Source organism: Sorex fumeus, unplaced genomic scaffold (genome assembly GCF_029834395.1).
Source record: "Sorex fumeus unplaced genomic scaffold, SorFum_2.1 ptg000083l, whole genome shotgun sequence".
NCBI classification, from domain to species: domain Eukaryota; kingdom Metazoa; phylum Chordata; class Mammalia; order Eulipotyphla; family Soricidae; genus Sorex; species Sorex fumeus.
Genome location: NW_026606140.1, coordinates 13,663,851 through 13,680,692, shown reverse-complemented (window position 1 = coordinate 13,680,692; position 16,842 = coordinate 13,663,851). Strand labels below are relative to the sequence as shown.

Genomic DNA, 16,842 nt, shown 5'->3' with positions numbered 1-16,842 from the left:
TAAGCCAAAACCAGAGGGGAAATGACGATAGCCTCCTCTAAACGGTAAGGTCCTTCCCCGATTTCTCCTATTTTCCTCTGTATTTCCAAGGAACTGTTAAATACTATACTATTATCCATATTCATTAAATTCATAAAATAGCAACGGCTTACTACCATGCTCAGAAATTCAATACAAATTTATGTTTTGTAAGTTAGGTCAGAGAAAGAAGCCTTAACTGTCTTTCTACTGAATTTAGAGTGATTGCTCTAGCTTTCTTGGGGGGGGGGGGGGGGGGAGAAAAGGAGAATGTTTCTAGCTTAAAGCCCAGCGAGATGGACCCAAAGGCAGCTCAGCTGCTCAGGCTAGAGCCAGTGAGGGCCATACCTCTCCTGTCCATCCTGGGAGGATTGCGAGGAGCTCTGCCCGGGCTCAGTATCCGCACCGCAGCCCACGGTCCCTTGCGTTCTCTCTGCAGAACTGGCCCCAGTGCTGGGGTTCTGTCCACCAACACTACCAGTGAAGCCTGAAGAAGAGGTAGTGCTTATCTGGTTGATCCCGGGAGCAGAAGCGGATGACGAGACCGGTGGCACAGAGGAACCAGACGAGGAGCTGCCCGCGGCCGGGTTCGCAGAGCTACCATTAGAGGTGGGATTGAATGCACTGCCAGCGGAAGGAGCGGCTGATCCTGAATTTGGAGCTAAAGGCCCAGCATTCCCAGGTGTCGTCTGTCCCTGTGAGGCTGCTGGTGGGCTCTGGTACTTAGGTGGTATCAGCAGGCTGCTGTCGAGCTGCAGAGTGGCTAGATAAGGTGCTAGAAAGATACAGGCACACAACTGCCGTTAGTGATGATCTGCAGAGTCAGGCTGGGTCAGAAAGTGAGAAAGGTAACTTTGTAAGAAATTAAATTTTCAGGATGAAGCGCTCTGATTATGACACCTAAAATGGTCTCTCCACACTTGGACATATGCTCATGCATTCTGCAAAAGTGGAAATGAAGAATGGAGCTACTTAGTACACATCACGTAAGAGTCTTCTTTGAAAAGGAAGAGAGGACTAATCATCTGGAACAGTGTTCTTTCAGACCAACTGCACGTGTCTTCACCAAAAACCGAGGCCAGCTATTCTGCGGCCCTCACAGTGCATCATGCTTCTACATACACAGAGGTGTCCAAGCCTCGATAATTCTCCTGGGATCTGGTTGACAATGAAGCTGTTAATACCAAGTGCTGCTGCCAAGTTTTCAAAATGTGGAGTAAACAAGATCTGGCTTCACAGCAAAGTTTAGATGACTCTGCAAGGATGTATGCACACACAAAAATCGACAGGCAACCAGCTAGGCTGCCAAAATCAGACCTAAAGAAGTACAGTAACGGGACGTACACGAGACCTGAGATTCTGGCAGCGACATTCCGAACCCCCAGGTGCCAGGCGGAGGGAGGAAGTGGAGCTTGCTATTTGACTTCCCGAACTCTACTTCGAGGGTAAAATGGATCCTCACTTACCTAGGTGATGGCGGCAAACTTGCGCATAAAGTTTGAGTCTGGAATGATTGTCATTCTCCTCGCTGCTCCACGGCTGGTTGAACCACTCACTCACAAGCTCGTCGGTCAGCTTCTGGGCCACCGTCTTTCCCACACGCATGATCCCGTCCCGCAGCACTTTGCAGATGGGCTTGTGCTGCCCGAGCCTACACATCTGACAGCAGCACAAGACTCTTATTTACAACAGGAACATTCCTTTGCTCAGCACACGTCAGCAGTCAAGGGCAGTTTCTTTTTCTTTTCCTTACTTGGGGGTAAGGGAGCTCCCAAGCAGTGCTCAGGGGTTTAGGGCTGAGCTAATACATACACAGAGGTCAACAAAACTGGCCGGCTCAATGCTCTGTCCCAGTGGAGCCAAGGATGAAGTTTGGGGTACTTGCCCACTGCAAAAACATGCATCCCTGACCCCGGGATATCTTCCCATTCCAATGGGGGGGAGACTCTTGTGTGTGTGTGTGTGTGTGTGTGTGTGTGTGTGTGTGCGTGTGTGTGTGAAAAAATATACAGTTAATATCGCTCACTGCAGCTTCTCGGTACAGTAAAAAATATTGCATACAATCAATGTGTTTGTTTTGGGTTTGGGGACAAATGCGGGGCGACTGCCTTTTTAGAAATAGCCCACGTCAGGAGGGCAGACCCAGGGGGAATCAACTCTCTCCAAACCCGAGGCAAAGGGCAGGAGGCCTGACTCTCCAACCAGCATGAGTCCAACTCCTCTGGGGAAAAAGGGCCATGGACTCCCCTCTTGTACAGGTCTGTGGCCGGCAGCCCCCAATGCTGAGCGAAAGGCTTTACCACACATATGGCTACATTTTGGCTGCTTGAGCATCACCACATGCAACCAAAGAGACACTGTCAGCTGCTTTTTCTGGTAACTGGAGCGTGTCCTGCAACTGCTGTCTCTAGGAAAGCTGCGAGGCTCCTGCTAAGGAAAACCGTACCCCTGCCGCAGAGGGAAGATTGCTGAGCACTGCCTGAATGCTGATGGTCGGAGAAAGAATGAACCAGATTCCTGCCAACCAAAGCTGACGGAGACATATGTCCACTAAGGCCTCTTAAGTGATCTCACTCATAATGTTTTCCCATAAGATAACATGAGACTTTTATGGGCCATCTGTTATGTTGTTCCAGGCTTTTGGAGATCACCAACAGCAGGGACCACTGAAGCAGAGGCTACGTGGATCACTTTCAGAAGTAAATATTTACTATGAGATTCTAGGAGACTAAGCAGGTGACCACGGCAGAGCACTGATACAATAATCCTGTAAGGAGTGAGCCATGTTATTTGTTTAGCACTCGGCTGATACCCTGAAGGCTTACCAAGCCCTTACAAACACTGGCCAGTGACACGCTCCTCAGCAGGAGTGCGTCACTGCCACTGGCCAGCCTCGCGTGTTACCTGTCTTCCTTACATCGTTATGGTTATTATGAGGGTCAAGAGATCTTTCCATCCTCTCGTAGGTTCTATAACTTATGCCGAGGCGTCAATTCAAGGGAATGAATGACGTTAGGGGTTCTTAGGTACATTTTCTGTGTTCAGGTCATTCTGATTTAAGTTTATTATACATCCATGCAGTAGGTATTGACTAGAAATGACTGAATTCATGAGCTTCCCTCCGTATTTTAACCATTAGCTCGTTTTCATTTTTGCCTGGGAGCCATAACCAGCTGCGCTCAGGGCCTTCTCTGGGCTCTGCACTCTGGGATCACTCCTTCCAGGGCTCAGGGGTCCATGTGGGATGCTGGGGATTGAACCCAGCGGCCACGTGCAAGGCAACTGCTCCAGTCGACCAGGTGTCACAGCCTCACTTCTTCACAGCATCACATACGTTTACTATATTATGTTTACTTAAACATTTGAAAATCGTGAAAGCTCTGCTATAGAATATTTCTAAATTCAATGGCAACTTAAACATTTTCTTAATGCTTATGACTGTTAAGAGTTCTAACACTTGACAAATATTAATTTCATTTCCTCTCACCAAACACAATGAGTATACAGGTACAAAGAATTTAGCACATATACACTTTAGTGACAGAAATTTGGCACTCTTCAAAAATAGGCGATCTTAATCAATTCAAAAATCTAATATTCAAAGAGAATATAAATTTATACCCAAAGGATATAAATTTACCTGTCTTTCTTACATTATTATGGCTATTATTAACCAAAATCTTAGTATTATGGTGAACATAATATTAAGACATAACGGATGTGATTCATTAAACTAATTTTTGGATTCAAACGTTTTAAAGGTACATGTTTATGGAACTTTTCCTGTCTCTACCTTTGCTCTACAAGGCCAGGCACACTTTGTATATAAAGCTCGTCTCTGAACAGTTATTTTCCCTTGGTGAATAGTATTTTTATTCGTCACTATTATTATTTTTTATCATTTTTATTTTGGTTTGGGGCCACAGCGGCAGTGTTAGGAGCTACTCCCCGATGTGCAGGACCCTGCAGTGCAGAAAATCAAACCAGGGGCTTCTGCATGTAAACTTGAGCAATATTTTTAAACTGAAGTAACAAACGAGGGCAAAACAGCTGACAGGATTTTAAAATGTGTTTCAAGGTTGGTAGAGAAACTATATGAAAATAAAAAATAGGAAACCAAACCTTCCAGGAAAAAAATTACCTATTTGTCTTAAATTTGCAAACTATCTGAAGACAGCTGAATCTATAAAATCTCGGCAATAACCACAACCTGACAAGCATGTCCAAAAACCCATCTGAAGTCTTTTCTGATCTCTCTCACCTCATAAACAGCGCTCAAGTCCCTGAAGAAAGTTTTGGCTCCTTCGAGCAAGGCCTCGTTTTCTGGACACACCACAATGTAGGCAACGTCCCGGTGGCCCCCATACGGGTCCAACAGCAGCCGCTCCCAAAACGGCAAGGAGAACGGGGAGATGGTGAGGAAGTCCTTGTCGTAGCCCACCAGCAGGGTGGGGATAGGCAGCGGCTCAGGAGATTCTTCGGAACCTGAAACAACACCGCACTTTAGAGGGGGCTGGGAAATCCACGACTATGCCCGGGACCATTCAGAGGTCCCTGCCGGGCTGCCCTGGATCCCTGCATCGGGAATTTCCCAGACTGGTCTTCTTCCTTCAGACCCGCAACTTAAAGAGCCCCCCAGTGAAGAACCTCATTTAAACGAGACAGAACATGCTGATAAAGATGCTTTAGGATTGAGTGGGACCAGACTGCGACAGGGAAAGATCCTTCCCCGAACAGCACTGCCATCACCCCTCTTAAGATAAGCGTATAATCCCAACTCTGAAGCCGCTGCCAGAACCGGCCCAGAAATCCCCCCAAAGGAAAAGGTGATGAGGACCAGAGAGGTGAGAATGGAAGAAGTACTGTAGGGGGGGTCTGCTCGTTGAGTTGGATGATGCCAAGAACACTTAGGAAATTGACAAGCAGCTTGAGGAAAGAGGGACTATGAAAGTGTCACCGGCCGCGCTGCAGGGACAGGCAGGTGACCTGACACAGCGCCTACCGTAGGTGCCCCGGCCTGCCATCTTGTGGAACTGCTGCCAGGTGAGTGGTCCCTGCACGTGCTGGATGTTCTCCCAGGTCCTGCCCGTGCGCTTCTTCTGGATGGCATCTTGGAGAAAGGGCTGCAGGGACAGGAGCATGCGGACCACGTCTTGGGAGGAGAGCATGCTGATGTCGAGCACTGCAACGGGAAGGAACGGGAGTAAGCGGGGTTGCCATGCTCCTCTTCCCGCGTTACTCCGGGCCTTGGTTATCGCCCCTCACAAAGAGGTCGCTAGCAAAGGAGCCAATTTCTAGTTGATTCTACGACACAACTTAAGAGGAAAGCTCTACACTGCATTAACTCTCCGCTTCACAAAGTGGATCATGATACTGCCCTGGTCTGGGGGGTGTGCTGGAATGATCCAGGGGGTGAAGGGGTGCAATTCTGGAGGCTGCTTTCTATTTGTCTGCATTAAATAAAGAGATCGCTAGGAGATTTTTTTAATTGTTGTTATTATTATTATTATTCTTTTGGTCTGAAAGGTAGCAGTAGTAGAACAACTAAGTTTGGGAAACTCTGGGTTGAATAAACTGGAACTGATTGGTGAAAATAACAAAAGGGAAAACAAGTTATTCCAGAAAAGTTTAACTATAAAAAAATGATTTAAAGTGAAAAAGTGAACAGGTTTGACTTTTTAAAAATTGTACAAACCCATTTTGAAGGTTTCTCTTTTCATAGGAGAGTTGCAAAAAATTATGTATAAATATTGATGATTTGATTACATGATGAGCAGGGGACAGGAACTTCAAACTTAAATAGAAGATTTTGAAAGCATACTTAAGGTACAATAATATCTTCACCATATGCAAAATACGTGAGAAGGAAAGAGATGCGAGTAGCAATAGGCACAAGGGAAAACATCCAAAACTAGGACTGAAATCTAGCTGCACGTAGAGAGGGCACCGGCATTTCAGAGCCCTTGTTCTCCCTGCTGGCACGACACGTTCTTAATCTAGGATCCGAAAATCTTCTGAAACTCTTAGCAAAACTAGGCATGCATACATGCATGAACATATGCGTCTTTTTCCCTAGAGGAGAAGGTTCATAATGCTCATCCAATTCTCCAACAAAGGACCTGAAGAGCTAATTAAGTTCAGGATGATCAGTTATGAATCCACACAGCTGGGTTCCTGAAGGCCTTGCTCTTACTTTTCTAGTTGATTAGGAAAGGGGCAAGAATGGGAATAGAAGATTTATCTACCAGGGTGCTCTGTGGGTTCTTAAGATACAGTTAATAAGTCCCTTAATCAAAACCAGGTAGAAAATATAAATACATATATAAAGGAAGAAATCTCTCAGAAGCTGCACATAAAATCTGAATTTCCAGCTTTTCTTGAAAATCTTGAGACCTGGTAACCAACCCTGGACTCACCCAGAACCGGGGAGCAGCTGTCTCTTCAGACGCTTCTCCACAGCTCACCCCACTGCCTGCCTAAGTGAGAGCTATTAATCAGCTTGTTCTCTAAGGGGATCTACATTTTAAAATTTAACAGCAAAACACCTCTAGCCATTGCTCTGCAGAGGCATTCAGTCTGTTTGAGCTCTCTTCCAGTGCATGCGAGACAGAAAGCGAGCCGTGGAAGGGTACATGTAGGACACATTGCTTTCTGCGAATCCGGTTCGCATCGATCATTTACATGATCCGTCTGGCCTCTGCTTCTGAAACCCACACCTCCCCCGCAATGAAAGGTGCTACTTCTCATACTCAAAGGTGACTACACTAATCCACCCACAGACTGCTTTCGTGTCTAAAGGCCACTCACTATCTACTAAAAGGAGCCACCACGACAATCACCCACAGCTCTTTAGAGAAAAAGACTATCCTTTCTTTAATTCCTAAATCCCTGCAGAAGGCGTTAATTAAAGGCCTGCTAAGTATAAGACAGTGTGATGGTATCCAAGCAATTACAAAAGTGGGTCCAATCCTTGAATACTTTGGATACCAGAAAGTCACCAGAAAGTCATTTTCTACCCTCTGGTGCCTGGCTGTCAATGATACATTTCTGAGTCCAGACACTGTCCAGAAGCAGGGCCCCGTTGGCCTGCCCTGTTACCACTGCTCCATAGAAAGTTTTCTGCTACGGTAGAATTCATGTTTATAGATCTCACCTTAAAAGTTTGGTTCATTTTAATATTTTTTCACCCCTCTCTTCCTTGAAACGAGTTCTGCCAAGTTCCCTTCTGGGCCCTCACCAGATCTGCCTCCTCAGAGAGAGCAGCCGTGCCTCCCTGTCCAGGCAGGTGCATGCTCCCCAGGGCAGTGGTGGCATGGCGGCCCTACCTGGGACCTCAAAAGGCATCTCTCTGGGGCCCGAAATCTAATCACTGAACTTCCTCACAGCCCCGCCCTTCCTCTTGGTGCTTCGATCAATGAATGGCCCCGCTGTCCAGGTGGACAGCCACAGACATAGGTGTTGTGATGAACACACGTTCTCGCGCCCCTCAAGTTCATGCCATGATGGGACCTGGTGGTACCACTTTCTCAGCCTTCCCTTGAATGTGTCTGCGTCTTTCCTCGCTTCTCTGCAGGACACAAAGCCAAGCCCCTGCTTTCCCTCAGGACGCCCTCCCCATCCTCTCACCTGCGCTCTAGCTTCTGGTTCCTAACCCACACAAACACAAGAGCACCGCGCGGCAGACAACCGGCCCACGTCTGCTCACGCCTTCCGAATGAAGACCCAGCTGCCAGCATGTTTTCAAAATGCTCCCCGGTAACCTAGGCCCTCTGGTCTCTGCATTTCTTTCTGATCCTTGAAGGCCCCCATGCTCCATGCCACCCTATTCTTGCCAATGTGGGCACAAAAGACTCTCCTCCCTCATTCCCCAGTGAGTACGGATTCACTCTTAGATTTCAAACCTACTTCTTCTTCAAGAAGCCTTTTAGGGTGGCCTTCCTAACCCCTGCTTTCACGACTTATAATAGTTTGATATACTTATTATTTTGTTACTATTCTATTAATGTCATTTTATTTGAATTATTTTACTGATGTCATTTTCTGAAACAAACTAAAAGGACTGTGAGAGCAGGTGGCTTGTATCTTTCCGTCACTGTTTAATCCCCCAGGCTGAGCCACCATATAGTAATTAAATGGGGGGAAAGAACGGCATGCTGCTTGGGACTCAGAGTTCATCTCTGAGAAGCATTTGTCAACTAGATCTTTTGATTCCAGAAGAGCCTGTGATATGTCCTAGCAACACAAAGGTAAAATTTGAGTTCTACTAATAAGACAGCCAAAATATCAGCAATCACAAAGAGAAAATAATCAAACGATTCCCTATCTAGTACAATTATGCTGTAACTGGGTAAAAGCTTCAATGGGAGAATTATACGGAAACTTGATCTCAAACAATGAATTTTAATACTCAAAGGAGTGCAAATTATCCATGTATATATATACACCTGACAACTGTACTACTCAGCACTACTCAGTGCAGATTACGTATTTCTACACACAAGAGCTTTTTATACTTAACAAAAACCTACCATTTCCGAATGTGTATGTGTGTGTGTGTGTGTGTGAGAGAGAGAGAGAGAGAGAGAGAAAGTAAGGGGTGGGAGAGGGCAACAGTTCTCAGGAGTCCTTCGAGGCCATCCCAGCACTGCTCAGCCCAGGGATGCAGCACTGCTCGGCCCAGGGATGCAGCACGGCTTGGGCCCATGGAGGCAGCACTGCTCAGCCTAGGGATGTAGCACTGCTCGGGCCCGGGGATACGGTGCTGTTCGGCCCACAGATGCAGCATTGCTCAGGCCCAGATCAGTGCTGCTCGGGCCCAGGGATGCAGTTCTGCTGGGATTCAGGGACACATTGTTGTTTGGGCCCAGGGATGAGGTGCTGCTCAAACCCTGCTGGTGGTGCCCAGGGGCCTCCAGGGTCACACCTGGGAATGTTGAGGGGTGGGGGCGCCTCTAAGACTGCACCTGACAATGCTCAGGGGACCAGGCGTTGCTGGGGATGAGCACCTTGCCTTAACCCCTGCCCTATCTCTTTATATTCCAAGCTTCCCCAGTCTATAAGGATAGCTCTCAATCCATCCTTTTTTTTTTTTTCAAAAAAAAAAATGAAATGTTGAAGCATTTTGCGCATCAAACAAAGTAAGGGAAGCCTGCAAGTTATCATCACACTGAATTAATTTCTAATGCCAACTTGTACTCTGGGACGCCTACCGTTGCTGTGAGGCCAAGCGTGCACAGTGGCGCTTCTCACCAGAGCTTCGTCTACTTTTCCACCTGTGGGATTATCCACATACTGCCGGCCTTGTTCCAAGGCATTAAAGCATTCCGTCCAGTAATCATTATTATCGGCTTGCACCCGGTCGTAACTCCAGCTGACACAAGGAAGCGTTTGGCGACTGTTGGAGGAAATGTAGTCCAGGAAGCTGAGAGAAGCGAAGGGTTGTGTGTGCTGACTCTGGAGGAGGAGGAGAAGGCTTATGGGTGGCTCCTGGGACTTCCTGGCTCCCTCCGTCTGAGGAAGGAAGGTAGTTTGACACATCATCAAGCGCCTCTCCGCAGCCTGACCAATATCGGAATTCTTCCCAAAAATATCCAACTCATCTTCCAGGAAGAGTCCCGAATTATAGCCAAGCTTCCGATTCATGATCGCACTAAACCCACAGGTACAGCGGTACTGGTCTTCATTGGAAGAATCCGGGATGTAAAGTCCCACATCCGCCCCTTTGATGTTCATGTTGCAAGCACAGATGCAGCAGCTGTCAAAGTTCCTGTCTTTAAAGATGTTCATCACAGAGTCAGAGAGGATCAGGGTGACATAGAGACTGTGGGCTTCCGGGATGGGCTGCATGGTGGCCGGCTCAACAGAATTGAGGGGCCGTGTGGTAGAGGGGGTGGAGGCTGGTGACCCCTGATCGGTGCTGTCGTATTTAACAGATCCTTGACCACTGGCAGTGCCACCCCCGCGGGGAGTTCTTGGGGTTCTGGGGGTTCGTGGTGTGGGGACAGAGAAGCGAGGGGTCGCTGGAGATGGCAACACTCCTGCACCACTGTTGCTGGCTGGGGCCGCACTGTTGAGCGTCACGGGCGTGTTCATCTGTGGCGTGTTCAGATAGTCCGGGTCTGCGAGGCTCCCAACGCTAGGCACGTTACTGCAACAGACAAGCAACCAAGTGAGGACAAGGCAGGCCCCAGGCACCAGAATCTACACACTGCACCCTGTCGCACACTGGCAGGACGAAACAGTCTTGGGGAGAGTGGGGGGAGAGAGGGGGGTGGGTGCCACTGGGTATTTTTGATTTTCTATTTAAAAAAAAATGATTCAAGGAGCCAGTGAATGTGTGGAGAAGCAGAAAGGCATGAAGACAATTTTGCCTAAAGCACTCTCCTTTCTACATATTATTCTACATTTGGGGCTTCAGCTATTGAGGGTATGTTTACAATTTTTTTTTTTACAAGAAAAACATGATACTAGGTTTGGTCAAAGTAACTCTGTAAAATTATGAAGTACTAAATGGAACCTTAACACTTTTGTTCAGATGCTAAATTAAGATAGGGGACAAAAGAATAAAATTTCCCTCTGACTTGCAATTACGTTTTAGTCAATTTTTTCTTTGAAACTGACAAGTGTACTAGTGTACTTGTTCTCTGAGGCTATAATCTGTACATAATTCTAAAGTAGCTATAATCAAATGAATATGGAAATTTATAATTCTTCTAATTCTCAAAATGTAGTCCTATTAAGGCTTGCATTTCTATCGTAGTGAATGACCATGGGGAAATTCCATTTTGTGAAGCTCCCTGGCTAAAACTAAACTACAATTAATACTATTATTTAGTATACTGCACAGAAATACACATCATATATCACAGCCTCCAAACTTCTAACAGATTTCTTGGGGTGGGGGTGGGGAGTTGTGGGCAATTCGAGGTTTGTTTTGTTTTTTTTTTCAATCTACTGTGCATTGTAATAAACCAAGTATTATTACACATATATTTATACAAGTATTCTTATCCAATAATACAAGTAGTTTTAGTTTGGAGAGATTCATCATAATGTGTTATCTATTTCCCAAAGAAGGGTCTTCACAATACTGCCTGTTTCAGTATTGTATTTTTTTTTTCTAAATATACTCTTTTCCTCAGGGTACATGTTAAACAGCATATGAGATCATTTTTCCACTTAGAAGTACCAAAAAATATAGACTAATTAAAATTCTTAAGATTCTTTTGATATCTATTAATATTGTGTTCTTCCATAGATACATTCACTTATAATTTGAAGAAAGAATGTCAGAAAGTAATGGATCCTCAAATAATTTCCTTATGATTTTTAAATCAGCTATGCCTACACTACCAGCTCGACAATCTACATTAGGCACTGTAAAGTAATTTTAAATCTGAGGCATGGTGGTATCTTTCAGCAGATTAAAAAATGACCCAGAACCTTAGCAGTCATTGTTATCTCCGAGACCAAAATCACAAGTGTATAATAACGATCTTTATTCGAACTGGATGCTTTAAAGTCTTTCTATTCAACAAAGCCCTAAAATCACTCCACAGTTCAGATCAGAAAAGGAACTGTGACAACTAAATGAAATTCTAAATAGTTTAATTGCTCTCTGGGAAGTAAGAATAGTTGACCTGGCATAATAAATTGATTTTTTTAACTCAATAAGGTATGAATTGAATTATTAGCCCTATACCAGATGTTGGACATTTAACAGTGAAAAAACGAAAGAGAAGCCAGTCCACAGCAAGGGAGGGAGATGCTAATAACTGAGCACAGGGGTTCAGGTATGACAAAGGAGGTCCAGAACATGTAATGAAGACCAAAGCAGGAGGATTTCACACAGTCCAGAACAGTGATTCTCAACTGTTAGCCCCCAGGCTGGGCTCTGTCCTCAGGGGCATCGAGGCAGGAAAAACACTCTTCTAGAACTACGCTGCCAGGATGTACAGGGCCCTGAGTCTTATCTCCAGCACAATAAAAATAAAACAGCAAAATATAATAAAATAGGGTCATGGAGCTAGCTCAAAGGGCTCGTGCATCTATTCCGTAGGCTGGAGGCCAAGGGTCATTGCCAGGAGCAATCCCAAACACTGGGCTGGGAATGGCCCACGAGCAGGGCTGGATATGCCTCGAAACACACCAAAAAATCTTTTTTGATTCAGTAAAATACATTCACTTGAAAAAAACCTAAAATCTCAGCCTTGATCTCAAGTAGCCACATTTCAAGTGATCCATGGCTGCAAGGTGAGTACAGCAGCTGCCTGAAGAACAGATACAAAACAAGGCCTTCATCACAGAAAGTTCTATTAACAATGCCAAATTAGAATACACGGAATCGCTAGGATAGCAAATGATAGATTCCGCAGGTCTAAAACACAATGCGATTATTATTTAAATTCTTGTATAGCAATTTGCAAGAGCCTCTGCATAATATGAGATGAACTCTGAAATGGGATCCTGAAGCTGATGCATCACTTCATGTGGGACCACTGAGCCCTGTGTGCTTAGCTGGACTGTGCCCACCCCTGGGAAAACTAGCATACAAATGAAGAGCCAGCGCAGAAAATGAGCTGGGCGCTCAGCTGACAGCCCAGAAACTTCTGAGGAATGGATGTGGCTGTGGAGATGCTATTTCCACAGTACTCTGGCAATTGTTACTTGGAGTCTTTCATAAGTTTTGTGTGGGAAGCAGAGCAGTGCCAATCACATATTTCAAAAGGAAGGATTCATGGGACTGGAGAGACAGTACAGCAGGGAGGGCACTTGCTTTGCATGTGGCTGACCTGGCCTCCATCCCCAGCACTCTTGAGGTCCCCTGAGCCCCATCAGCACAGACCCAGGAGTTAAGCCCTGAGCATCACTGAGTGTGGACCCGAAATTTTAAAAAGGCGGGGGGGGGGGGGGGAGAGGGAGGGGGAGGATGATGGTGGTGGTGGTGGTGGTGGTGTGGAAATTCAGGTAAAATGGTCATTTGATGTCATGGAGAAAACAAAAAAACAAGAATCTGGGTTCTATGAAACTGGCTGCCCTTCCCAAATCTCAGGCCCTTTGCTAAAACTGCTTCTGTCACAGTTTTTCAGCCCGTTTATGACACTATCATTGATTTCATCAAGTTTTTATATAATGTCATAAATATATATAATGTCCAGTCACGACTGAATATGAACCAGGAACTTCTTATATGCAATTCTAATTAAACTGTCAAAACTTAGAAAAGGCGATTGAAAAGTCCAGAACTCCAATCTCCCACACACCTGCCTGACAACCTGCTGCCTGTCCCTTCAAAAAGGGCGCTGGTCACTGCCCCTCACAGGGACACAGAACGCATGCAGTGCCGAACGTTCAGCTTTCTCCTGTCCATCCGGCCACTGGCTGCTACCTGGTCCCAGCAGAAATTTGAGTCTGTGGCCTTTTACTTCATAGGATTTGATTCGTTTATTAAGAACTTATTAATTCAACAGAACACTGACACCATCATCTTGCTCTAAGTAGTAGCTGGGGGGGAGGGGTAGTATGAAAGATGGCCAACCTACGATAAATATTCCCTTCCCTTCCTCCCTCCCACATCCATCACCAATCTGTTGGGGCTTATGTGACGTGCATCAATACCAGAGACAAGATCTATGTTGGCATTTTATAGTAAGATGACTGAAGTAAACATATTTGAAGCCACTGATTATGCGAAACAAAACACTACCATCAACTACCTCAAGTTTGATTCTGTGGATGATACTAACTTTTTACTGAATGAACATGAACATTATGGTCTTCTATAACTCCCCTCTCAAAAACAAAAAAAACCCTTAACTTTTTCATGTACATGAAAGTTAGTGACATTTTCATCATCATGTTTATTAAAACCTCAGTGAATGAACATGAACATTATGGTCTTCTATAACTCCCCTCTCAAAAACAAAAAAAACCCTTAACTTTTTCATGTACATGAAAGTTAGTGACATTTTCATCATCATGTTTATTAAAACCTCAGTGAAAGTCTGGCCCGTTTCAAACGAAAGGCTACTGTAAATAAATAGCTAGTTAAAACAAAAGTAACACAAAACAGGGCAAGCCAATGTGCCGCAACTCCTACGTACTTGTAGCCGTCTCTAATGAAAGAGGCTGCAGGTGGCAAGGGCAGTTGTTCAATTTTCGGAGGAATTGCCCACGAAGGCCGAAACAGACAGGCATCGGGTATCTTCAGAGGTAGCAGGCATTGGCTCGGCAACATCTTCAGTGGAGCAAACATGGAGGATCCCATGAGAGGTTGAAAAGTTGGAACTTTGTGCACGTATGAAAAATCCTGTGACCATAAAGGAGGAATGGCAACATTACTGGTCACGCAGGACATACCACAAATGTGACCACATCACAAATCAAAATTCCCTTCCACTGATCAGTAGAAAACTACTGTCGATTTCTTGAAATTAATCCAAAGACACCATAATTAACTGAGAAAGCAATGTACCTTCTAACCCAACTTAAAGGATCTTCGAAACGTAAGTCTGCATTGCACACAGACTGGAAAGACACATGTGGATCCACTAGAAATCCACGCCACTTTGCCCATTTCTACTGGCAATTACCTTTATTTCCTCTGGCTTGGGACTTCCTAGTCCATCTTCCACTTCCATTCTGAATTCGGTGAGCTGGGTTGAAACCATGCTGACCATGGGGCTCTCCATCATCCCTAATGCTGTCACCGTCTCGGAGCTGATCCCATCTTTGTAACTCATCACAGGGGAGAAAGCGGGATGTTGTTCCAAAGAAGGAGGGGTGGGAAACATCCTTTGCAGGTCTGCAACTGCTAAAGACAGAAAACAAACAACAGATGACACATGTCTTCGAAGAGATGGGAATTTTTCCCGGGTCATCACCAGCTACCCTATTTGTCATCAAAATTAATGCTAACTGGTCACATGTCTTATACAATGAAATATTAATAATGCACACTTCTAAAATGAAGGCCATAAAAGAAAAATGCTACTTTTCTGGAGCTGTATCTCTTGATGCTTTATGATTTACAGTAAATGAATGAAACATAAGTGTAACACATATTTTTCTCCAAACAACTGATTCTTGAGAAGTCTAAGGAAATGCACCAAGTAGAAACTGGAAGCAAAGAGATGGGGCAACTACAACAAGCATGTATAAAATATTACAGAATTAACAAATGTTATTCTCCAAACACATTTAAAAATGAAAACTGCTGTGCAAGGGAGACAGCACGAATGGATGGGTGCTAGCATATGCCATGCATGCACAAACTAGGCCTGAAGTCCCCCCCTCAGCACAACACCCCCCCCAACCTTAGCATCACCGGGTGTGCCCTGCTAAGCCCTGAGCACTGCTGGGCCCAAGCAGTACCGAACCACCAGGCATGCACCTTCAGAAATCACCAAGTGGCCCATGGCCCCCACGCACATTAGGGAGGGTGCCGGAAAATAAGTGAGTCAAGTAAACCAACTAGTAGACTGCAATGTCACAGCGAAGATAAACAATCCTGCACAGAACTGAAAGACAATTTACCGGAAATCGGTGGGGGTGAGGGCCGGAGGGGAATGAGGCTTATATTCTGAGAAATACGCTGAAATCTCCAAAGAGTGATTCTGAACACCCCCCCTTAAAAAAATCGCTATCACATACAGTACGGCAAAATTCCTCAACAAAAAGGGGGGAGCGCGGGAAATCACTTTAATATTTGAGACTGTGGTGGTACACATTGGCCACTAGGGGTGTCCGCTACAGCAAAATCTTACAAGGTTTGGCGCCAACAGTTAAAAACTCAAGCGATTTGAAATTACTCTTAATGCTCCAATTTATAATCATAATGCTATTCCTAGCAACTTCAACATCTGAATAGGCAAATAATAACCAACGAGCAGACCACGTCACATAATGACCGATGAGGAGAGGGCCAGAGCATTTCTAGCCTTGAGTCCGGCTAGTAACCGCGCTGCTCCTCCTCAGCCAGGCTCTCCTGCCCGCGGCTCCTGGCACCGCGTTCCAACTCCCTTGGGGACCGAGCTCCCTCTCCTGAAAAGGGAAGGCTTGGTTACCTGGGATTCTCACCAGGTTCTCTTTCCTTTGGTTATGGAGGCAGGAAAAAAAGCTCCATCACACGGAGGCAGAAAAAACAGAAGGTTCTGGATTAGATTATCTTTACCACGCTTCCTCCTTAAATAATTACCGGACAGTCTTCCCTCTGGACTTTGGATGCTACTTATCCACAGAACAAAGGGATTTGAAGGAGAGTGATGGGCAGAGTTATTAGTTAGTGCCACTTCTATTTCCAGCAGAGAAACTTCTATTTATTTTCCTTAACAGGTTCAGTGTAAGATTTCATCAACATGGATACCTCCTAGTGCTAAGAAAAAGAAACCCTCTTCCAAGCCCCCTCCTGTTTTGAGAAGGTTTTGCCCTTAAGTAACAACTGAAGAGTTGTTACACAAGCCAAGCTAGAAAAAAACAGGGCATCACTGAAGCTCTCATGTAATGGATAAATGCTGAGGCAGAAAAACAGGATTTCAAATGTTGCAGCAATCAGATAAACAAGATTTCTTTTAAAAAAAAATGCTTAAGACTAACAGGTTACATGTGAAAAAATACTGTCTTTTTCCTTGAATCTCTCTTCTTTTTCCCAAGGCAAAGTACAGTTAGCTACCAATTTTAACATTATTTTACAAAGTTTACAATATTTTAAACCACGGCTTCATAAACTCTTGAAACTCACATATATAATAATTCCAAATCACCGATATAGGCATTTGAGAAAAAAAATTGTATGCATCTTCCAAGGCTTAAAAAGATAATGATGGG

The 16,842-nt window shown here is 45.0% G+C and overlaps 1 protein-coding gene across 2 annotated transcripts in view; it reads right to left on the bottom strand.

Annotated features, from left to right (window-relative positions):
• Window positions 1-16,842, bottom strand: part of MED13L (mediator complex subunit 13L) — a 288,194-nt gene that overhangs the window by 16,399 nt on the left and 254,953 nt on the right. Inside the window, exons 15-21 of one of the 2 annotated variants that reach the window (XM_056131013.1) lie at window positions 14,610-14,830; window positions 14,121-14,326; window positions 9,228-10,165; window positions 5,021-5,200; window positions 4,280-4,503; window positions 1,485-1,677; window positions 367-793 (exon numbers count right to left, since the gene is read on the bottom strand). In XM_056131013.1, the coding sequence (XP_055986988.1) occupies window positions 367-793; window positions 1,485-1,677; window positions 4,280-4,503; window positions 5,021-5,200; window positions 9,228-10,165; window positions 14,121-14,326; window positions 14,610-14,830 (2,389 nt within the window). The remainder of the gene's footprint in view (window positions 1-366; window positions 794-1,484; window positions 1,678-4,279; window positions 4,504-5,020; window positions 5,201-9,227; window positions 10,166-14,120; window positions 14,327-14,609; window positions 14,831-16,842) is intronic. The other variant, XM_056131014.1, reaches the window with a different exon arrangement.